The 18,677-nt window shown below is 43.2% G+C and overlaps 1 protein-coding gene across 1 annotated transcript in view; it reads right to left on the bottom strand.

The window, feature by feature from the left end:
• SLC16A10 (solute carrier family 16 member 10) overlaps nt 1-18,677 on the bottom strand; it is a 121,640-nt gene that overhangs the window by 18,390 nt on the left and 84,573 nt on the right. The window contains exons 2-3 of the mRNA XM_075597628.1: nt 7,626-7,770; nt 4,818-5,256 (exon numbers count right to left, since the gene is read on the bottom strand). Coding sequence (XP_075453743.1) covers nt 4,818-5,256; nt 7,626-7,770 — 584 coding nt within the window. The remainder of the gene's footprint in view (nt 1-4,817; nt 5,257-7,625; nt 7,771-18,677) is intronic.

Here is an 18,677-nt window from a genome sequence, read left to right as displayed (position 1 = left end):
ATGTATAGTATCAGCCATGGAGCTACTCATATGCTTCCTTAATCAGGTGTGTTTTGATAGGTGGATAGAGTGGGTGCTAGTTGGATATTGAGGGGAAGGGCATTCCAGATGTGTGGGGCAGTTAGTGACAAAGGTTTAAGGCGGGAGAGGGCTTTAGATACAAAAGGGGGTAGAGAGCAGACATCCTTGAGCAGAACGCAAGAGTCGGGATGGTGCACAGCGAGAAATTAGGGCAGAGATATAAGGAGGGGCTGAAGAATGTAAAGCTTTAAAAGTGAGGAGGAGAATTGAGTGTGTGATATGGGATTTGATAGGACGCCAGGAGAGGGATTTCAGCAGGGGAGACGCTGAGACAGACTTCGGAAAGAGTAGAGTGATTCTGGCAGCAGCGTTTAGGATAGATTGTAGGGGAGACAAATAAGAGGCAGAAAGGCCGGACAGCAGGAGGTTACAGTAGTCGAGACGGAAAATAATGAGGGTCTGTGTAAGAGTTTTTGCAGGCAAGCAAGAGGAAAGGCCGTAACTTGGTAATATTGCGGAGGAAAAAAATGACAGTTTTTTGCTACCTTTTGAATGTGAGAAGAGAATGTGAGAGAGGAGTCGTGTGACCCCTAGGCGTGCTTGGGCTACTGGGTGAATGACAATACTTCCAACAGTAATGTGGAAGAAGGTAGTAGGGCCAGATTTGGGAGGAAGTATGAGGAGCTGATTTTGCCTTGTTACGTTTAAGTCGGCGGAGGGCCATCCAGGATGATATAGTCGAGAGACATTCAGAAACGTTGGTCTGTACAGCAGGTGTAAGGTATGGGGTAGAAAAGTAAATTTGTGTGTCATCAGCATAGAGGTGATATTTGAACCCAAGAGATGTGATTAGGTCACCTAGAGCAGCGTTTCCCAAATGGTGGGTCGCGACCCGGCACCGGGCCACGGAACCAAAATTGCCGGGTCGCAGCGAGGCTGGCTGCGAGGCTGGCCCCCGCTCAAGTAAAAAAAAATGGCGGCGATTCCCCTGCGGTCCCGCGCGCATGCGCAGGGCAAGCAGGGCTCGCTCCACCCCCCCGCGCTCCACCACCCCCCCCTGCTCCAGTCACTCACATCCGTCGCTGACTGTAATTCACTGTGTGTGTCTGTGTGTATAGGGGAGAGTGTGTATGTGTATCAGTATCAGTGTGTGTGTGTGTATATCAGTGTCTGTGTGTGTGTATCAGTGTCTGTGTGTGTGTATCAGTGTGTGTGTGTGTGTGTATCAGTGTGTGTGTGTGTGTGTGTGTGTGTGTGTGTGTGTGTGTGTCAGTGGCTGCGTGTGTGTGTGTGTATCAGTGGCTGTGTGTGTGTGTGTGTATCAGTGGCTGTGTGTGTGTGTGTGTGTGTGTGTATCAGTGGCTGTGTGTGTGTGTGTGTCTGTGCAGGCCAGCAGTGAATGGGGGGGGGGGGGGAGAGAGAATAGAGCGGATTGGGATAATATATGAAATCTGTATGGACATTCATAACTGTTTTATTTTACCGATAGGCCAGTATAGGCGATAACATTTTTAGTGGGTCACGAAGGAGAAGTTCAGAGAGAATAGTTTAGAGAGAATAGAGGGGATTGGGAGAATATATGAAATCTGTATGGACATTCATAACTGTTTTATTTATATCGCCAGTATACAGTAGGCGATAAAATTTTTAGTGGGTCACGAAGGAGAAGTTCAAAAATAACCGGGTCACGGAAAAAAAAGTTTGGGAAACGCTGACCTAGAGTGTGTAAAGAGAAAAGAGAAGGGGTTTCACCATGGTATCACCATCGGGGTTCCGGTGGAGACCACATTTGGAGGTGGGGGAGACACCTCATAAACACAGAAGCAGCAAGAGAACTGAGAGGGACCAACACTCCAAGTTTAAAGAGCCAGAGCGCGGACTGAACTTTTCATTACTCGTTTCAGGACAAAGCCCTGGGGTACCCCCACAGAGAAATCGATAGAGGAGGAGGTGTTAGCAAAAGAGACACTGAAAGTACGATGGGAGAGGTAAGAGGAGATCCAGGATAGAGCTTTGTTACGAATGCCAAGAGTATGGAGAATGTGAAGAGGGTGGTGCACAGTATCAAATGCTGCAGAGTGGTCGAGTAATATGAGCAGAGTGTAATGACCTCTGTCTTTAGCAGCATGGAGGTCATTAGTTATTTTAGTGAGGGCTGTTTCAGTGAAGTGATCAGTGTGGAAGCCAGATTGTAGAGGGTCTAGGAGAGAATCGGTGTTGAGAAAATGGAGAAAGCGAGACAATACAAGACGTTCAATTAGTTTAGAGGCAAAAGGCAGGAGGGAAACAGGTCGATAGTTAGAAAGACAGGTAGGGTCAAGCTTGCTGTTTTTGAGTAATGGTATAACTGTTGCATGTTTGAAGGACGAGGGAAAGGTATCAGAGTAGAGGGAGGAGTTAAAAATGTGTGTGAGCGTAGGGATTCTTGTAGGAGCAAGAGGTTTTAGGAGATGGGAGGGAATGGGGTCAAGAGGGCAGGTGGTAGAGGGAGAAGATCAGCAACGACACATCCTCCTCTGTGACAGCGGATAAAGAGTCAAGGAATGCAGGGGGAGAGTTAGGAAGAGGTGTAGGATGGGAGGAGGATACAGAGGAGATTGCCTGACGTATGATCCACCTTTTCCTTGAAATAGTCGGCAAAATCCTGAGGTGAGATGGAGGAAGCAGAACAGGCAGCAGAGGGTGGTCGGAGTATGGAGTCCAAGACAGAAGAGTCGGCGTGTTGATTAGTGAAGAAAAGTAGGTTTGTTTAGCTTGAGAGAGGGCAGAGTTGAAACAGGATAGCATAAATTTGTAGTGAAGGAAGTCTGCAAGAGTGTGAGATTTCTTCCAGAGACGTTCAGAGGAACGAGTGCAGGAACACAGCATGCACATGTGGGAATGTAGCCAGGGTCTGGGGTTCAAAGTGCGAGAACGGCAGAGAGAAAGCAGGGCATGTACATCATGAGAGGAGGATAGGGCAGAGTTGTAGTTCCTGACCAGGTTGTCAGGGTCTGGAGCAGAGCTGAGAGAGGAGAGAGAGGAGTGTAAAGTGGACTCAAAGGCTGGTAGGTTAATAGAGCGCAGGTCTCTGCAGAGACGAGGGGTAGATGAGGTGGAGAAGGGGAGAAGTGAGAGAGAAAATTAGATGAGGTGATGGTCAGAGAGAGGAAAAGGGGAAATGGAGAAATCCATTAACATTTGTCTTAATGCGTTGTATTTTTAAATGATAAGTATGATGAGCAATACTAAAAACAATTTGATGTAAAAGTATGTTTTTCTGTGCTTCTTGTTATTTATTGTTATTTTTTTTCCTGTATTGTAATGTTGTTGTTTAATGTTTGTAAACCCATATATATTTTTAAAAAAAAATCTGTGGAGGGAAGGGGGAGGATATATACAGGCATAGTAGGTAGGTATCAGTAGCCAATATTGTCCTACACTGCTGTGTACATAATATAGGTACAGTTGTTCTTAAGACGGGTATATTTGAGAGGCTAGCGGTGCTGGCGAGCTGGTATCCTAAAGGATAGGGCTGGCAATAAATGAATGTGTTGTGCGCCCTGATTAATTCTTACAAGACATAGTTATAATCTGCACAGGTGCCTGCAAGTTTTGCTTTAATCGGTTACCTTTATGAACCTCTAAAAGCTGTATATATGCTATAGGGACACAGTGTTCTTAACATAGGTATGACGTGTGGTGTACCCCCGGGGTGGCACTTATTTGGATGTACACCGTACGTCATTAAAGCACTAAACCGGTTCAGGTGAAAAGAAGTATCCTTACAGATTAGTAATGTTATCTCTTTAGCTACTAAAAATCAGATTGTACCTGTCTCTGGGTGGGAATTCATTAAATGCTTCTGCACACTGGCAGAGCTGCAGAAAACAGGTTATTAAATGTAGAAGGGTTGAAAAGAGGCACAGCAGGACTTACTTTGCCTATGCATAATCAATGGTTAAGAGACCAAATGTCTCTCAATGGGGTGGCTGTCATTGTTAACCAGTGTTGAAAGGGTTCCAAAGTCAGGGGTGAAGGAAACCTTCCCGCTATAAGGCTTGTGTCATTGTATGTGATGCGATAGAAAATGCTTTCCCAGCACCATTCCCATCTGTGAGCATCCCTACCGGGGGGAACCGAGATGGCCTGTCTGGGACCCCATTATATAGGAATGAGGAAGAAGCTTAACTTGATTTCAGATTACTACACATCCAGGTTCCTTACCTTGGCTGATCCTGATACTATTCCTTCCGGACACACGTTCTCAGATTTGGGGATTTTATTCCAATTTTATTTTAAGTGCATACAATGTTCATGGTTTTTTCTGTGTTTTTTCTGTGCACTATTAAAAGTTTATTATTTTTTGTTTTTGTTTGTTTTTATACCGCTAGAACGTTTTGCTTCCATATCCCTTAGTTGGTATGTGGAGCAGCGAGTCTATTCAGCCATTTTCTGTGGATATTTACATTCTACTACCCTATTCCCTCTAATTTTGACCGTGAGTTTGTCTTAAAGGGACTGCTGTGACCTCTCTGGTCACATAATTTGTGTCGGGAAGATCATGTGACAAGGCAGTCACTAGATACAATTGGTGCACTGCTAGAGAGAGGGCAGTGCTCAAAAAGGGGTGTGCCAGAGCCTGTTTCAGAAGTGGAAGGGGATGTGACATTGTAAATGGTTGCTATAGGAACAAAAAATGCTTGTTACATTATAATACATTAAAAATGTCTTAAATTTTTTTTTAGAAATGTAAATTTTCATAGTACAGAACTGATTTATTACAACAACAAAAAATGCACAGGATTTGCACTTACCAAGTGAACATAAGGCACAAAGTAGCCAAAAAGTGCTGCCGGGATTCCGAAGGCCCAAATGCAGTAACCCCATGTCTTGAAAATGGAAAAATTGAAGACTTTCTTGGCAGGAGGGAGGCTGAATTTTCCATTCTTCCTGAACTCCAGGTCACTGCGCCTGGGAACGAGCGGCTTGTAGGTGAATCCGGCCAGGACGAGTACAACCATAAGGATGCACAGGACACGCAGCGTGTTGTACAGGCCGATTTGGTCGAGCAGAGACCTCAGTATGAAGGGCAACGCAACAGTGAACAGGCTGCTGCCGGCGGTGACTATACCGTTCACCAATCCCAAGCGTTTCTTGAAATAGTGTCCGAGGATGACGAGAGATGGCTGGTATGCAAAGGAGCAGCCGCAGGCAAATAAAATGCCGTAGGTAAAATAGAGAGGCTCTATAGAGCTAGGAAAAGAGAGTGATCAAAAATAGTTAGACCATGGGAATACAAAGCAATATATAATTACAATCTCCCTGAGATTGTGCAGTCTGGTTCATTCAGTTCTGGAGGTTGAGCTAGATTTTATCTTCTATGAAGTAAAAATACTCAGCTAAACATTTTGAAGGTGTATGTTTATTCCAAGAGGCATATATATATATATATATATATATATATATATATATATATAGCGCAAGAAAAACATCCCTATTGGAGGCTGAGTTGTCGATCACTGCTCATCTCACTGGATTTGTGACCCACAATGCCGTGCATAGCTCTACGCAAGGCATTGTGGGCCACGATTCCAGAGTGTAGAGCAGTGACCGACAGTTCTAATAATTTGGATGGAGAAGTCCCAGTTATTTGTAAACCTTCGTTTAAAATGCCTATTCAAGTGTACATGCAGTCTCTACAGGCATACCCCGGTTTAAGTACACTCACTTTAAGTACACTCGCGAGTAAGTACATCTCGCTCAATAGGCAAACGGCAGCTCACGCATGCGCCAGTCAGCACGTCCTGAACAGCAATACCGGCTCCCTACCTGTACTGAAGCTGTGCGCAAGCGGGGAGACTATAGAGACTGTTACAAATGCCTTATTTACATCAGTTATGCACGTATATGATGATTGCAGCACAGTACATGCATCGATAAGTGGGAAAAAGGTAGTGATTCACTTTAAGTACATTTTCGCTTTACATACATGCTACGGTCCCATTGCGTACGTTAATGCGGGGTATGCCTGTATTCAGTTCTATATATGTACATACTGTATATTAACCTTTGCTTTTCTGTATTCTGATCACATAATTCACCGGTTATTGCTTTTAATAAAATATTTGTGCACATTTCTTTCTGAAATCTAGACAAGCGAGTCATTGTGAATTTTCTAAGAATTGGTTTGCAACATTCATTTTGTGATCGGTATTGTACTCACCTAACAAAAGTATTACATGGTACATTTTGTGACATTGGTTGCTATGCTATTTATAGTTCCTTAGTCTAAACGTGAAATGAACATATAAAAAATATCCCAAAACAAATGTTACAAAATAGTAGAGAAACTGCTACTTCCCAGAGAGCTTTTTTTTATTGCAACTCCAATGTATTTGGCTAAGCGAACCTTCCCCTTAAACCTGGCCAGTTTCAGAGTGGACACATTGCTTTGCGGCACTAATTACGATAAGATAAACTTATGTATCATAAATTCCAAATCAGGTGAATGAGGAAAAAAATGCATTTTGTTTTAAAACTACCAACAAGCAAAATATAAAATATGCCGCATCATAATCTCTGAGTATAGCTAGAGGCCATGTTTTATTATCACTATTAAAGCATCTTGCCATCATTTTGGATCCTATTTTATAAAGGAAAGCGATGACATAAATTTGTATTCAGGATCACCACATTAACACAACCGTAATGTATTAACCTCATTTTTGAATGGGCCTACTGCATGTGCTCAATTGTTACAGTACATGTCATTTAGAAAAGAGAAGGCTGCTTCCATGAATAACACACTTTTCCAAGCTTTCACTAATGCATCTGCACTTCGTTATATGTTTGTTACAGGAGTTGTATATCGGTTTGCTATATTTTTTTTTATCTATGCATCACAAATACAGTAGTTCAACAATGCAGCCTGAGAAAAATATGTGCATCAAACAACATTGTTTTCTCATAAGCAGAGGATACACAGATAACAAATGTTCCCAGTCACACACAGCTGCCTCTTTCCTTGAACCTTTCATACAACTTTACTGTTCAGTCCAAATGATAGCAACAAGCAGTGTAGAGCAAAGGAGTGTAGAGCAAAACTCCTTTGCTCTACACTGCTTGTTGCTGACTCTACTCTGCAGGATTGCACGCTCCGGAACACTGCAACACTGGACTCATTTTGGCTACCCCTATGGGCAGGTAATGGGCTTTAGCCCTTATATGTTTACCTTGTGTCCTACTATAGGGGATGTTGTCGCTTAAAGAAGGGTTCATATACAAAGGCCATTTGCTGTGGTGGTCAAGTGGACACCGTTAGGTCATTTGTCCCTCTATCCATGCTTATGGACATTTAATTCAATGGATGGTTGCAGTGTGCTTACTTATGCCTCAATGATGCTTATGAGAAACAATATGTGCAGTGCATACACTTATATTTGAGCACCATTTGTCTCCAATTCTTCTGCAGTCCAAATGATAGTTTATAAAATTAAGGGGTCCTCTCGTCTTTAAAACCACCATGTAGACTTTCACAACAAAAAAAATCTCCCGCACCCCACTATTTAATGCTATCTAGGTTAGGATCCCGGAACTCAAAACAGCCGCTTGTCTGATCTTACCTTACAAAGGAACTGGCAAGAAGGCCGACTATACCCACTGCAGCTCCCGCCACTGCCGTCCGTCGACACCCGAATAAATCCGTGAATATGCTGACGACAGGAGAGCAGAAGAAGATCATTCCCATGGACAGAGAGCTCACCCATGCTGGGAGGAAGAGAAAGAGGACCAGTATTATTAAAGCAGTATTACGTTTCAACAACGGATGGAATAACAGGCAGAAAACACAGCTGGCTGAGATGTACATTGTTACGAAAGGCAGACTAGAAATCCTACATTGTACATGAATCCTGATCTGGCTATCTGCTCCGATGTTCCCTCCTTGCTGGGGAACTGCAGAGCAGGATTTTATGTCCTTGACTCATTTTTATCCCATTACGCAAACATCGCATTCACTTGAATTGGCCCTAAACTCCGCCACTGACAGGTACAGTATCTTATTAAGAGACACCACTTAGTAAATAAGGCCCTAATCAGGTCACATTGCCTCCCTAATAGGATCAAGTGAGACACGCTCATCTGGACGCTCAATGTTTTTGTTTCAAAAGTGACGGGCAAAGACTTCACTGTGATTAACATTCATTTGTTTAGCCCTATGATTTTAATAAATAACTGACCATTTGAGCCCTAGTGATGTGGGCTCAGATATTTTGTGTGCCGACTCACTGGCTGAACGGTTCAACTGAAAATCTTTGGGGTGAAGATTCATAAGCTACAAAAGAAAGACACTTTAAGGTCAAGAGAATTAATCGTTACGTTAAATCAGTCAATACTGGTCTTCAGAGAACTGCTGGAACATTGTATTGAAGCTTTTACCATATGAGATCATTTAAAAATAAAAATCTTAACCCCGTAACCCTCCCTTCTTGACTTAAAATACACACATCGTTTTTCTTGATGTAACCGTTTAAATGCGCAGTCACCTCTCACTGGGTTTATTGTATTATCTTTTATTTATTTCACTGACACAGACACTCGATCGATTCCCTTGGGTGGTTTTACTTTGTCAAAATCAATGTTGAAGGAGTCTTTCAAATATAGAAATCGGCCTCATTAAAATACAAAGATAATTCTCCTTAGAATGCCGGGGGGCTACTGAGAAATAGCCGGATGTGATCAGAGTCAACATCTGAGTCAACATCCAATCACAAAATCTGTAAAGACAAAAAAGTTTTGGCCAGTGGGGATTTCACCATGAAAAAATATTTGTATACTTTTTTTAGTGGTTATTTTTGCTACTGTTGCAAATTGCAGGTATCTGCTTAAAAATATATAGGGGTGACGTTTACTAAGCAGTGCTACTCCATAATACACCATCCAGCACAGCAAAAATAACCTGTTGCTGCCCATGTGAGCTAATGGTCTGTAAGGCTGTGCCTATAGTGCCGTCGATGGCGACGGGTGACGTCACCCGTCGCAAGTTATGTTTCGGCGGCGGCGGCGGCGCGGGATACCAGCAATTTCATTTGTTCAAAGGCCGTCACGTGACGGCCCTTGAAAAATCAAATTTTGCCAGCTTCAGGTTTTCGACGTCGCTTCGTCGCTTGTCGCGTGCACTATAAGCGCACGCGACGGCGGCAATGTATTTGTTTTCGGGCGACGTCGCGTCGCCGGCACTATAAGCGCGGCCTAAGGTGTACTCTGGCCCAGGAGGTGCATTATGGAGTAACACCACGTAGTAAATACTGTATGGCCCATAGCCTTTTCATACACAAATAATAGCAATTAGATCTGTGCTATCTCATGCCTATGGCACGGCTTCTGAACAGAGTTGGAAAGAAGGGAAGAGAGAAATAAAGAAATGATTCGTTTTCATGGAGAAAAGATCTGCACTGTATCTGTATGTGATGTTCTCTCAAACTTCAGCTTGGTCTGCAGACTGAGGTCATGCTCTTGAACATGACCGTCCGTGGAATGCTAAGGGATGTGGTGGCATGTCTGCCATGTCTGCCGCTCACCGTCAGGCTGCCCTTTCACTATCAGTCAAAGTCAAAACCTTTCTTATTCTTTAGATAAAAACCTTATCTGCCTCGTCTCTTCCAATTGACTGATTTGCACACACAAACTGAAAAGGCTCTGCATAAACAAACGCATATACTGTGAATTACAGCGGGTCTCATAATATTTGAGCCCTTACTTAGTTACACTTCCTCCCTAAGTTTTTTTTTCACACATCACTGTCTTGTTTCAAGGAGCAAATAGAGGAGAACTGGAGAGAGAAAAAAGAAACTTAATATATGAAGCCCAAGCGATGGAAACACCTCTCTTTGCGTTCATTTTGCTTCACTGTGCACATAATCTCCATTTTGAACTAAGAATGAATGAGTGATATGGACACTACACTTTTTTTTTTACAAAATGATGTTCAGGTCTCTAACAGGAAAGGTGGAATCCCGCAGAAATCGCGCCCTATCATTCAATAAAGAACAGGATCCTGTAGCACTCATAAACCCAATGACCAGAGTCAAATAAACATTTCAAGTCCTTTTTAATGCACACATAGTGCACGGAGTTTCAGGGAGATCCCTTCTTAGGCCGCGATTATACAGAAAAACGCGCGCAGCGTCGCGTGTTGTGTCGCCAAAACCATTTTCTTAAATTCAATGACAGTGCTTATAACGCAAGCGACGGTCGCGACGCGCTCCATTGCAAAGCCTGGGGAAGAGACTGGGAAATTAGTTTTTTTTTCTTGCACGGCCTCGCCTCCTCTGCTCTACCTCCCCAGTATAAACAAGATGCAGCTCGGCCGGCCGCGCTGGGTGACGTTACAGAATACAAAACAAACGCGCGTTTTCTGTATAATCGCGGCCTAAGAAGGGATCTCCCTGAAACTCCGTGCACTGTGTGTGCATTAAAAAGGACTTGAAATGTTTATTTGACTGTGGTCATTAAGTTTATGAGGGTTACAGGACACTGTCCTTTAGTGAATGATATGGACTCGCCCTGTTAATTTCCATATCTCGAGATAGAAACATTAGGCACTTATGTAGTAAGCATATTTGTGTATCAGCGTTACTCAAACTTTTCACAATATCCTTTCCCAAATAGGCATTTGTTAAGAAGTCCGGCTTTGCATCACAGCCATTTAATTAGCAATTAAATGAACCTTTTCAGTGCCCTATAGATGTACCTGGTACTTCACAAGCCCTTACATACCTGAGGCCCTATTGACATATCCAGTATGTCGTTTTTAGGGCGGTAATCGGGCAGTACACTCCATCAGAGCAGTTGGCCCCAGAAGTGGAGCCCCCTGCCCTCCATGTCCACGTACATGAGGTGGGGGCGGTCGTGGGCAAATACCGGAAGTCTAGTAACACTTGGGTTTCTTCTGGGCTTCAGCCAGCAAGGATGTTAAAACCTTTATCATTCAATGGATAACTGTCTGACATAAGGTAGCCTTGTCAGGTTCACAGATGTAGTATCACCCTGGACTAAACTATTCTAACTGTGGAATATACCGTTTATAACAAAAACATCAGAATTACTGTAGAGTAGACATTTATTGCTGGGCGCAACACTGGCCAGCAGGTGTCGCCCTAACAGTAGAGTTAGGCTTTGAATGCAATTACTTCTATATTTAAAAGTAAAATATTATTAAACACAACTTTGTGAGATCCGTTTCTCTTTATGCTATAGCATGCCACACTTTTCAGCTGAGTGAATGCATTGTTAACAGTGGTTTACTGGCGCTTCCCACTATATTAAATGTAGGTGGTAGAAATAAGTGTTTTTTGTATATATTTATATTAAAAAAATGAAATAAATCAGTATATTTGTAATAGTGTTTACATTTTGTCTATGTTTTGGCTGTGTTCTGCACACATTTTACAACCAGGAGACACACATAACATTCAGAATCTGTTCAAAAGTACTTGGGCAGCACGACTGTCACGACTGTGAGGTCCAGTTAATTAAGATGTTCATCCATGAAAATACCCATCAATAAGAGAAGAGCTAAGCAATAGCCTTAAGTTGTCAGGATACATACAGCACATTCTCCCATCATGTCTCGAGAATGCCTTATGGCTACAGAGGCGCCAGTCACTCGCAGTTTAGAATATGAAATGAGCTGAGGATGTGACCCTGGGCACCGTGATTTCTACCAGTTGTTATTTATGTCGGTACAGGAGCGGCCTGTCAGGAATTTCCTATGAATACATGCACTGTGTTATTACAGGGAGAAGGAGTCTGGCCTTCCAGCTTTCTGTGATTCTGAACAAGCTGCTTTACTTCCATATGCTAAACAATGCTCTGCTATCCCAGTGAAACTTGTAGGGGGGCAAATACCATTAGAAACACCTGGGTATGACTATCCCACAAGAAAACCATTTAGGGAATAGGAAGCTAAGTTCAAGTAGTGTCTAAGATTTACGAAGGAGTGGGGGGGATTAGGAACATAAGGTGGGCCCAAAAGTCTTGCTGTCTGCTGTCATTGGCATCCCTGGCAGTGGAGTTACAGACAAGCCATAGAACAGCATATCAGGTGTCTAGGGAACTGCCTGTTATTGGCCCACAACATATCAAAAGTGCTGATGCATTGCCTTTGATTATGAAGCTTACTAAAGCAATATTTTTGTACCGAAGACCCAGAATATTTTATCCCATGCTGCCAAATCGAAAAAACTCCTACTGTGAAAAGTGAAAGCACTACAAAGAGAGCAAAAAAAGTCATTTTCTAACATCTCACCAAGTTCTTTCTGGGCCTGCTAGTGCTGAGCCTAAATGTAATGAAAGGCATGCACAATACGTGTAAAATAGCCTGCTGAGAGACAAAGTGATACCGTACGTGTTTACTTCCCTAACAAAGGGCAGGAATTCTAAAACCTTCCTAGATGTGTCTGCAACGATAAGAATAAACAAACTGGCCACTTAAAATATTATAATGGTTCTGTTACAATTCGTTTTGTATAAAAATGACTACGTTCCAGAGACGTTTCCTTTTACAAACCCCATGGAATGCGATGTGTCTGGCACTGGCGTACGCTAACCTTTCTATGAGGAGACATATATTATGACCACCGCTTATGCATCGCATATTAAACTGTTTTTGCAGTATATTGATGATATATTCATTATTTAGCAGGGCTCTGCCTCATTATTGATTGCATTTTTGGATTATCTCAATACATTGCCTACGTCGATCAGATTCACCCTCGCTTGGAGCGATTCTGGTATCTCGTTTTTTTTGGATGTTGAGGTGTATATTAAGGATCATAAGTTACTGTACACACTGCACTCTATCGCAAGCAAACAGATCGCAATACGGTGCTCCATGCTATCTCGCCGTTTTTACGGCGAGAGTATATTGTATCAGAACAAGATCAGAAAGAGATGAAATTTCATGAGATGAGACATCATTCCATAGATAGAGGTTTTCCCTCCCAAGTTTTGGATCAATGTCTTACTGTACATGCCTTGAGACTCCTAAAAATACTATTACAAAGACAAGCGAGAGGGTTGGCGTTTGCCACTACTTTCTCAACGGCAAGTGGATGTATTAAACATCTGATGTATGAACATTGGGCGATATTACAGAATGTAAACACATCGAGTCAAGTATGTAAAATACCACCTAATTTTGCATGTAGGAAGAATACCAATTTAGCTGGGAGATTGACCAAAGGGGATGATGTCAATAAATATACAGTCAAGCACTTACTTTCTAAATCACATTTGCCTGTTTCAGGTGTGTGGCTGTTCAATGTGTAATAGTGTTGTTATAAGAGGTGATACTACTGCTCATCCATATACAGGAAAGAGATTCTATATATGCGCCTGAATCGCCTGCATCGACTCTTCTTTTGTTATTTATGTTTCTAAGTGTTCTTGCAGTTTGCTGTATGTAAGCAAAGCCACACGGGCACTTAAAGTCGAAGATCCCAAAAGGTGAGGAACCGAGCTCACTTATTAGAGGTTGCGTAGAGCACAGGCATGGAGCAGCATCGATCAGGATTATGGGGCCTCTTCGCTAAACTTCGATAAGTTCATTGCAACACCGAACATGTTCGCATGTTCCTACCCCACGGTATGAAATTTGTGTAAAAACGGTATTCAAGAAGAAAAATGGCTTTTTTTTAGCGTTTGCTAAAAAAAATGCCATACTGCACTAGTTTGTATTTGCTTAACAAGCGGAATTAACTTAAAATGCAATTTCCCTCCAAATAAATTAGGGAGACGTGCCTTTGCTGAAAAGTAAACATACCTGAGGTATCATGGGAGATATGCTAATATCTATACAAAGTATATTTCAATGAGTAACGCATCTTAAAATATTTCAGGCTGACCCTTTTATTGTATTCACCTGTGAGAATATTAGGTATTTTTTGTGCACATATATAGTACACTTATACTCCTTCAGAATCAGCGCTACTTTTCTGTTTTGTTAGATACACTTGAACTCGCAAAAGACAAGGAATCTGCGCTCGTGCTGAACATATAGGACAATCAGAAGAATCCCCGTGCAGCTGTGTATGTCAGAGCAACTCCCCAAACGCTCCTAAATTGAGGTCCTCCAAAGAGGGTCTCAAAAAGACAAGAAAAAGAAATGCACACACAGCGCACCAGGGATCAGTTACAAATGTTCACCATTTCGTATCTGGTCACAAACCACACAAATACCAACCAATATAGGGCTAAATAACACAATTTACAAAAGATTATTAGTAGCACAATGCATCACAATTACATAAAATGTCAGATGTCGTGGTGCAGGCTTCAGAGAAGCTAGTGTCAGTTTAACATCCTCGTGAGTATTGTATTGTATTGTATGTCTTTATTTATATAGCGCCATTAATGTACGTAGCGCTTCACAGTAGGAATACATGGTAATCGAATAAATAACAGATAATATAAATAACAGATCATGGGAATAAGTGCTTTAGACATAAACATAACATTAAGGAAGAGGAGTCCCTGCCCCAAGGAGCTTACAGTCTAATTGGTAGGCAGGTAGAACGTACAGAGACAGTAGGAGGGAGTTCTGGTAAGTGCGTCTGCAGGGGGCCAAGCTTTATGTATCGTGTTCAGAATATCCACAGTGCTATTCATATGCTTCTTTAAGCAAGTGTGTCTTGAGGTGGGTCTTAAAGGTGGATAGAGAGGGTGCTAGTCGGGTACTGAGGGGAAGGGCATTCCAGAGGTGTGGGGCAGTCAGTGAAAAAGGTTTAAGGCGGGAGAGGGCTTTAGATACAAAGGGGGTAGAAAGAAGACATCCTTGAGCAGAACGCAAGAGTCGGGATAGTGCATAGCGAGAAGTGAGGGAGGAATCTGACATGTATATGTATCCCCTTTGTTTACATTTGTTTTTAAGTATATGGATTTTCTAATTGGCACATATATATGTAGCCATGGTAGGTTTGGCTATTGTACTGGCCCCCCCCACCCCCTGTTATGTAAGCCCTGATAGATGCAGGCTATAACAGACTGTCATCTTGGGGTTTCCCCTCCTCCAGCGGCCGTTCTGAGTGACAGGGTGTGGAGGTGGAACAGAGTCTGTGTACAGCCAATAATGGTGCAGACCTAATGCCCTCCCCCTCCTGTGTCTTAGGGAGGAAGCATGTAAAGTTAGTCAGCCCAGGTTCACTATTCTAGGGGTAGAAACCTATGCCTTAAGCCCCGTTATGGGTTGGGGAAGAGTTAAGGCACCTGGCCGGGCCTCCAGCCTACCAGTGTGGCCCAGGACCATCCTACGACCTGGATCCTGCTATTAACATCATGCATCCGCTGTAACTAGAACTCCAGTGGCTGCACCAATAAAGGATCCCATTGTATATACCCCTGCCTGAGTCTACAGTCTATTGGGTACTGGTATGTTCAGAGGACTGTCACTGGAGGGACTGTCTCCCGAACTCTGGAAATGTAGAATAACACAGTTGTGCGCTCCGGTATGCGTACAAACAATTGTGAAGTCAATATGCCAGTTGGGGGGAGAGGGGAGTATGAGTAGAGTCTGAAAGGGAGCAATGGTATGTCCTGGAGATATAGACGGTATACCAACCGATCTCCTCTTGACCCCAGTGTAACTCCCACATATATAACCAAACTGGGATAGCTTCTGAGGGCTAGGTGCAGGATATTGGAAGTAAGGAAACAACTTCTTACCTCCTGATTTGAATCCTGGTTGTCCCGCTGTCTTGAAGGATATGGCGACCGCACATCCGCGGTATACAGACACCTCCTTCTTCCCCCTGTGGCGCCGCCGAGATCAAGAGAGCAGCAGTAAGGTTGAAAGAAATTCAGGACACTCAAACGTTGTCCGGGCAATCCTCAAGTAGGAAAATTTCAAAAAGCAGGGTACCCAGGTATGGTAAATTGAAAAAGGCTTGAGAAAGCACAAATAGTTACGTGAAACGCGTGGGAGGACTACTCTGCCATTCTTTACCACTCACTTATGCTTTAAATAAAGCCTTTTTCAATTTGCCATACCTGGGTACCCTGCTTTTTGAATTTTTCCTATTTGAGGATTGCCCGGACAACGTTTGAGTGACCTGAATTTCTTTCAACCTTGCACCAGAACTCTGGAGCCTACTGTGACTGGAGGCGCAGCACCATGAGAAGAACTACTGCCTGAAACCGCCTAAAGCCTGTCCTGTTTCCCCACAACATCGCGGAAGCTCAGCCTCTCCTGAACCAAACAGGTATCTAGCACCACACAGACCTGTAGCCAGAGCTAATTTTCAAGAGGGGGGGAAGCAGCGCTACATATACACAAATACATGTGACGTGTTCAGCACACAGGTATAAAGAACAGACAAGATTGAGAGTACCTATCGATCCCCCGAGGAAGCTGTCAGACAGTGAAACGTGTAGGTCCAGTCTGAGGAGAACAGTGACCGGTTTGAGAAACTTCCTTTCCGGGGCGTCTGCATAGTGCCCCATAGTAACTGCATGGATTGATTTTACCTTATTATAAGCTTAACTCTTCTTCACATTCGTGAGTTCCATTGAAGCTTTTTATTTTCTTCAAATTAAAGACTGAATTATACTATGTATGTCTCTTTTTCATCTCTACTTTGAGGTTTATCAAGAGGAATTCCTTTGAGAACCATTGGATGAGCCCGTGTTCCACATTCCACGTGAGTAGAAACACAGACACTTATATATGCTAGTTATAATTGTATTTTTAAATGCCCTGAGAGGTCGCATTCTGGATGTTCTTGTGTTATAGAGTAGAACTAGCAGCTTTTATAATAAAGTACCGGCACTCCCCCGGTCTTGCAAAAAATATATAACAACATTTATTTGGTGGTTTGACGTTTCAGTCTCAAACTCAGACCTGTGACAAAAGGTCTGAGTTTAAGACGGAAACGTCAAACCACTGAATACATTTTGTTATATATTTTTTGCAACACCTGAGGAGTGCCGGTACTTTATTATGAAAGCTGCTTATTCTACTTTGTAATATTGTCACCCTGCAAAGGGTGTACCTCTGTGGCCACCCGAGGCATTTTCTTATCGCGTCCGATCATGTGAGTGCACCTAACTCCCTCAGATTCTTCTTCAGTACTACAGTACATTACTACCAACCGTAACATCTAGTACTCACTATAGCTCCTGCTGCAGAATAAAAGTTAACATCATAATGAGCGAACCTAACCTTGTCTTAAAGAAGTAATCCACAAATGTTCACAGAACCCACTCCCCGACAACAATCCAAAATCTCTAAACACAGTAATATCTTGAAAGACTTTGGCCCATTTATACTAAGCAGTCTTCTGCCATAAAACACCTTCCGATGCTGGGAGACACCTTAAAACTCATTCAGTTGAATGGGATGTAAGTTATCTTACAGCGCTGGATTCATTGTTCATCCTCTTCTTTACTGGTGTCTCCTCTAGAGAGGGAAAGGAGTTGAGCAAGAGTGTAGCAAGAAAGAAACGGGCAACCTACAACAATGCCCTGAAGGATCTGAGACCAGAAGTACAAGGAAAGGTAAGAAAAGAAGAAACCAGAAAACACAAGAAAAAGGGTTATTCAGTAAAACACCTCGGTTGTTATTTCCCAATATCAACCTGAATAGCTGATAATGCATTCAAATGTTACCCTTCAATATATATACATGCCTTATAATTTAAAAAAAAACAAAAAAACAATATTGAAGTAAAAATATGGCACCGCCTTCAATGAAATCCCTTATAATAATGATGCAATCCGGTTCCCTAAACACACATCTGGAGGTTGAGGTGACCAGTGGTGCAGTCCAGGTGGCTCATGATGTCACAAGTGTCGGAACCAGATGTGAGTCTGGCGCATTATGCCAGGAACATCCACACAACAGAGCCCACCACGGAACGTCACAAAACCCTTCTAAGCTATAACGCTTAGAAAATGGGTGGGGGCAGCCCCTTTTATTAGAAGTGGGCCATTTCACAATTGGTATAGTGCGCTATCTTTTGTTCTCCTGTGTTTGTTTTTCGTTCTGTTTCAGTTAGTGAATGAAGAAGCTGCATATGGCGTTTTGGTCTGATTCAATACCTGTATCACACATTTTCTTCTGGCGTCATTACCTTCACGATGATTTAGATCAGGAGTGCGAAAACTGGGGGGTGCAAGATTTTTCTGCAGAGGGGCAGCGGTTGCAGAGGCCCCGCGCTCTTCCCCGCGCTCTTCCCCCAAGGCATTTAAATTAATGCCGGAGGATCACGTGAGGCCTCTGCAACGTCACTTAGGCTGCGCTTATAGTGCCGGCGACTGCGACAGCAACACGACATCGCGGCAAAACAAATGCATTGCTGCTGTCGCGTGCGCTTATAGTAGGCGCGACGCGACGGATTGGTCGCGATTGCTGGAAGACATCTCTATTTGATTTTTCCAGTGACCGTCGCCTGACCGTCACCATAAGCGTAGCCTTAGGCTGCATCCATGCTGCCAAAGACCGTGCGGAGGCGTGCCTAAAGGCAGTGATCGCGGCCATAGCCCACGCGTGCGATTGCAGGAGGGGACGCGTGGTGCGCGAGGAATCAGTTCAATCTGATTCCTCGGCGTGACGACCAGGTCACGTGAGCAGTTAGCCCAATGAGGGCGAAGCAGTTCCGTGACGCCCCTAAACACGCCCC

Source organism: Ascaphus truei, chromosome 4, assembly GCF_040206685.1.
Source record: "Ascaphus truei isolate aAscTru1 chromosome 4, aAscTru1.hap1, whole genome shotgun sequence".
Taxonomy (NCBI): Eukaryota; Metazoa; Chordata; class Amphibia; order Anura; family Ascaphidae; genus Ascaphus; species Ascaphus truei.
The sequence above is the reverse complement of the archived record's forward strand: the minus strand, read 5'-3'. Positions and strand labels throughout refer to the sequence as shown.